The 5,055-nt window shown below is 36.9% G+C and overlaps 1 protein-coding gene across 1 annotated transcript; it reads right to left on the bottom strand.

The window, feature by feature from the left end:
• Positions 1-462: 462 nt before the first annotated feature.
• LOC132518024 (UPF0729 protein C18orf32 homolog) lies at positions 463-1,483 on the bottom strand. The gene has a single exon (XM_060146038.1). It carries the CDS (start codon positions 1,342-1,344, stop codon positions 1,114-1,116), a length of 231 nt encoding a protein of 76 aa, XP_060002021.1. The 5' UTR covers positions 1,345-1,483; the 3' UTR covers positions 463-1,113.
• Positions 1,484-5,055: the final 3,572 nt, after the last annotated feature.

The following is a 5,055-nucleotide window of genomic DNA, read 5'->3' as shown; positions in this document are numbered from 1 at the left end:
TCCAAGGTGGATCAATGACTTGACCAGACACAGCTTAACAGAGCCTCAGTTAGGACCCAGGACTTCCCTGGGGACCCAAGGCGGGGAGTCCTTTCTAACTTCTCCTTGCTTCAGTGAAAATAAATATTCTATGAAGATATGTCTCATCGTCTTTGAATATTTATAGATCCTTACACTACAGTGAAGAGGCCTGGGGATGAAAGATCATGTGGAGAGGCCCAGACCAGCAAATAACTGTGCAGTCACGTCACTGTTGCTGAAAACCACGAATTTTGGTGCCTTATTATGGAACAAAATAACTGATACAATCTAAACTTTAAAAAAAAAAGAAGAACAAAAAAAAATATCGCTGCCCCCATAACTATCTGGATGCCATCACATTATTACAATCCTGACTTCTGATGTGGTTAAAAAATCTTACTTTTAAGTATTTATATTTTAAAAGAAAAAAGAACAACAAGCTAAACTGAATATTTAATACATTTGTAGGAACAGAAGGAATGCGACAAGAATTAGAATTTTATAATATACATTAGCCATTTACGTAAAAGATGTTCCATTTTTCAGAGAGGTTACCCCATTTCCCTGTCTTTCCTATCTTCCTCAGAGCAATAAACAGTAATTACTACTCTCATAGATAAGCTGCTCCATTGAGTGAGACAGTAATTACATCTTTATGTTTCAAGTCATTATCATCTCCAAAAACTACCTTTCAATTCACTGCACAGTCTCACTGCACTCTTTCACAGTAAAATTATACTCCTCAAATTTGAAGAGCCTGAAAAAAAGCTAGAGGCCCAAGGATTTTTAGGGACTGATTTAGTAACAGTGTCTACTGGCATGAACCTTTTCTTTATTCATATTTTTTAAAATGCAATAAAAGAAATGAAAGCTACTTTAATGAAAAAGGAACTCAGGAATGAGGTCATTAAATATAACTAGCTACATTTGAAATACAAATACCAGGTATTACCTGATTAGTGTCAGGTAAATATCTAAACTATCTAACCCAAATTCTGGTTTCAGGGAAAAAGATCAGCGACAAGTACAAAGAAGGTGCTTCATACTATCAGATCCATTTTTAAAACAATGAGATCCTTTGGGACCATCACATTAGTCTTTCTTTTTATCCGAGATTTCTGTTGGTCCTCTTGTTGGTGATCCATTTATATCTGCACCCTTACAGTCTATTTTGCCTTTGTTTTTATCATTGGATTCTTGTATAGCTTTCCTAGGCCACACACGACTAACAAAGGGGGAAATCAGAGGGTATATATATGGTTCCAGGAACTTTTTGTAGACCCAGAGCAGAACTGGAATGACAATGCAGGGAATGCACACCATTGTCCCAGGCTTGAGATCCTGAACCGCGGCCACCAAGCCCCAGTGACGGTGTCCAGGCTTCCAGAGGGAGGCTCGCGGGGTGACGTGCCGCAGCCAACCCTAAGGGCACCGCAACAGGGACCGACAAAGGAGCGCCTGCATCAGCCTGATGACGCACCCAACACTTGTTATTTTTTTGTCTTTTTGGTAATAGCTATTCTAATAGGTGTGAGGTGATATCTCATTGTAGTTTTGATTTGCATTTCCCTAATGATTAATGATACAGAGTGTCTTTTCATGTACCTGTTGGCCATCTGCATATCTTCTCTGGAAAAAATGTCTATTCAGATCTTCTGCCCATTTTAAAATCAGATTTTTTGCTACTGAATTGTATGAGTTCTTTATATATTTTGGATATTTGTGCCTTATCAGCTGTATGATTTGCAAATATTTTCTCCCATTCAGTAGGTTGCCTTTTCATTTTGTTGGTGGTTTCCTTAGCTGTGCAGAAGCTTTTTGGTTTGAGATAGTCTTACTTGTTTATTTTTTGCTTTTGTTGCCTTTGCTTTTGGTGTCAGATTTTAAAAATCATTGCCAAGACCGATGTCAAGGAGATTACCTCCTACGTTTTCTTCTGGGAGTTTTATGGTTTTAGTTCTTAAGTACAAGTCTTTAATCCATTTTGAGTTAATTTTTGTGTAAGGTGTAAGATAGCAGTCCAATTTCATTCTTTTGCATATGGCTGTCTGGTTTTCCCAGCACCATTTATTGAAGAGACTGTCCTTTCCTTACTGTACATACTTGGCTTTTTTGTTGTAAATTAATTGACCATATACACATGGGTTTATTTCTATGCTCTTTGTTCTCTTCTTGATCTATGTGTCTGTTTTTATGCCCGTACCACACTGTTTTGATACTGTTTTATTACTTTATAATATAGTTTGAAATTAGGGAGCATGATGTCTCTAGCTTTATTCTTCCTTCTCAAGATTGTGTTGGCTATTTGGAGTCTTTTGTGGTTCCATACAAATTTTAGGTTTGTTTGTTCTATTTCTGTGAAAAATGCCATTGAAATTTTGATAGAGATTTCATTGAATCTGTAGATAGCTTTGAGTAGTGTGTACATTTTAACAATATTGATTTTTCCAATCCATGAGGACAGAATATTTTTGTCTTTTTCCATTTCTGTCATCAGTGTCGTAATTTTCAGTGTACAAGTCTTTTTTCTTAGTTTTTTTTTTTTTTTTTTGGATACAGGAAATTCTTTTATTAAAATAAATTAAACATGAAAGGCAATTTTTTAAAATCTTTTTTTTTTCTTTTTTTTTTTTGCCATGTCATGGTTCTCCAGAATCTTTAACTGGATTCTTCCATGGAAGTCCAACTGAAAATACTATACAAGTGAGTTACATTGTAGATTTTAAGTTGCAAATGTTCTTTTGTTATATGGTTCTCATTCAACCAGCAGAATATTTTCTTTTTAACTCAGTATCTGTATTAGTCTACTAGGGCTACCATAACAAAATACCATAGACTGGGGCCTTAAACAACAGAAATTAATTTTCTCACAGTTTTGGAGGCTGGGAAGGCAAAAATTGAGGGGCCAGCTAATTTGGTTCCTGTGAAGACAGACAGTCACCTTCTCACTGTGTTTGCACATGGCGGAGAGAATAAACCTAACTCGCTGGTGCTTTTTCTTATAAGGATATTAATTCTATCAGGTCAAGGCCATACCTTTATGAACTCATTTATCCTTAATTACTTCCATAAAGGCCCTATCTCCAAATACAGTCACATGGAGAGTTAGGCATTCAGCATATGCATTTGGTGGGGGGGGAGGGGGGCATAAATATTTAGTCTTTTATAATGTCTAAGGATTTCTTGTAAGAGATGAGTTCCTCTTGGCTAAGGGATGAATAAGAGCACAGAAGAAGTTACCAGAATGTCTCTCAAAAGAATCCTCCATAAAACAAAAGAGAACCAAAGTTTCATACTAAAGGTCAATCTGGAATTTTATATTGTTCAGGATGTTGAAATAAGATTTAAGGAGGCTGGTTCAAGTTGTTACAATTTTTCAAAGGCCCATCCACCTGTCAAGAGATCTGTGGGCTACATTTTATCTCTTTCTTACTGGCTCTAAGAGCTGGTGTTTCTTGAATGTTACATTTCTGTACAACATTCTATTTAGTTTGGATTACACTTGTGTGTCTTTGGCTCTAGGAACCCAAGAAGGGTCTCATGTATTTCTCCAGAGTTAGTTTCAAAGTTGTGCCCCTGAAAGACCATGTTTTCATGCAAATAGTGGTCACTTGGAAATCCTTAAAGAGAGCCTTCAAATAATAGAGAAATTAATAGAGAAATGTTTTGTTAACTATTAGAACACGTTACAATAAAACAATAGGGTAAACTAGCCACAATTCCACATAGAAGCCAGCACGAAGCCAGGGAACTGTCATTTGGTCGTCTGAAGCATTTCCTTAGGTTTTAGAGGGCTGGTTGGCAACAAACTCACATGTGTTTACTTTTGGCTTCGTCTTTTATCCAGTCTGAGGTCAGCTCTTATATAATAGTTTACTGGGATTTCACCTTTCCCTTACATCATTTACCACATCATAATAATTGATGGAAACCACTTTTGAAAATAGCAAGTTATATGGCTAAAGGAACGTATTATCGAAACAAGTGCCTTGTGAGCAGCGTGGCTAATAAATGGAGAGATTTCCATAAATTTCCAGTCTTTGTTCTTACTTTCTACTCAGTCCTCATCATGTTCAGAAGGCAGCTCCCCACAAAATGAGAGTCAGAACCCCCTTTGCTGCCAGGCAAGAGTCAGAGCTGGTCTACTTTAAGACACTTTTATTTCCATGGGTTAAAAGACATTTAATATTATATTAAATACCAATTAGTTAATGGTTGTAAAGGTCTTTAAGAAGGAAGTTGCACCCATCGTATGAGTTTGAGTTATTACCTTTTCATTATTTATAAACACCTGGAAGTGCAATTATCCTTGTTTTTTTAGAAAATTATTTTGTGTGAACTCAACAGGATATTGTGATAATCATCTGAATTAGTGAGTCTCCTAAAGCTGTAATTAGACCAGAGAAACAAGAGGGGGATGGGCTAGACCAGAGGCTTGGCTAAGGGCCAGGGCTGGAAAGGAGGTACATGCAGGAAAAGGACTGGGGTGGGCGCGTAAGTGATTGCAATGACCTTCTTTCTGCCACTGGCTCTAGATGAGAAGAATATGATGGAGAAAAGGGAACTTGCCCCACAAATCAGCTAAATCTATAACTTTGTCATAGGTGCAGCCCTCTCTTGGCCTCAAGTATTATAAGTACAGCATAGAAGGAATGTGGGCTTTGCTTTCAAACAGCTCTGGTTGGAATCCTAACTTTGTTTCTTAGGAGCTATGAGACCTTGGACAAACCACCTAGCCTCATTGATCTCAGCTTCCTAATCCATGAAATGGGGAAAATAGTACTTTATAAAATTGTATCAGTATTAGAAATAATGTGTGGCGAGTACTAACTACTGGGTACAATTCATTATGGGTGCTTAGTAAACTGTATTGATAATTGTGATCATTATAATTAATAGTAACCTGAGAAAAAGATAAGGAAGGTAAACTGTATCAGCAGCGACCATTATTTGGAGTTGGGCCTTGCACCATAACGGTTTAATCAGGTAACACTGTTGATTCTAATAGTTTAATTGGTTATTCCTTTAAAATAA

The sequence above is a fragment of the Lagenorhynchus albirostris genome, chromosome 3 (assembly GCF_949774975.1).
Source record: "Lagenorhynchus albirostris chromosome 3, mLagAlb1.1, whole genome shotgun sequence".
Classification (NCBI taxonomy): Eukaryota; Metazoa; Chordata; class Mammalia; order Artiodactyla; family Delphinidae; genus Lagenorhynchus; species Lagenorhynchus albirostris.
This window is presented reverse-complemented; position numbering and strand designations above follow the sequence as displayed.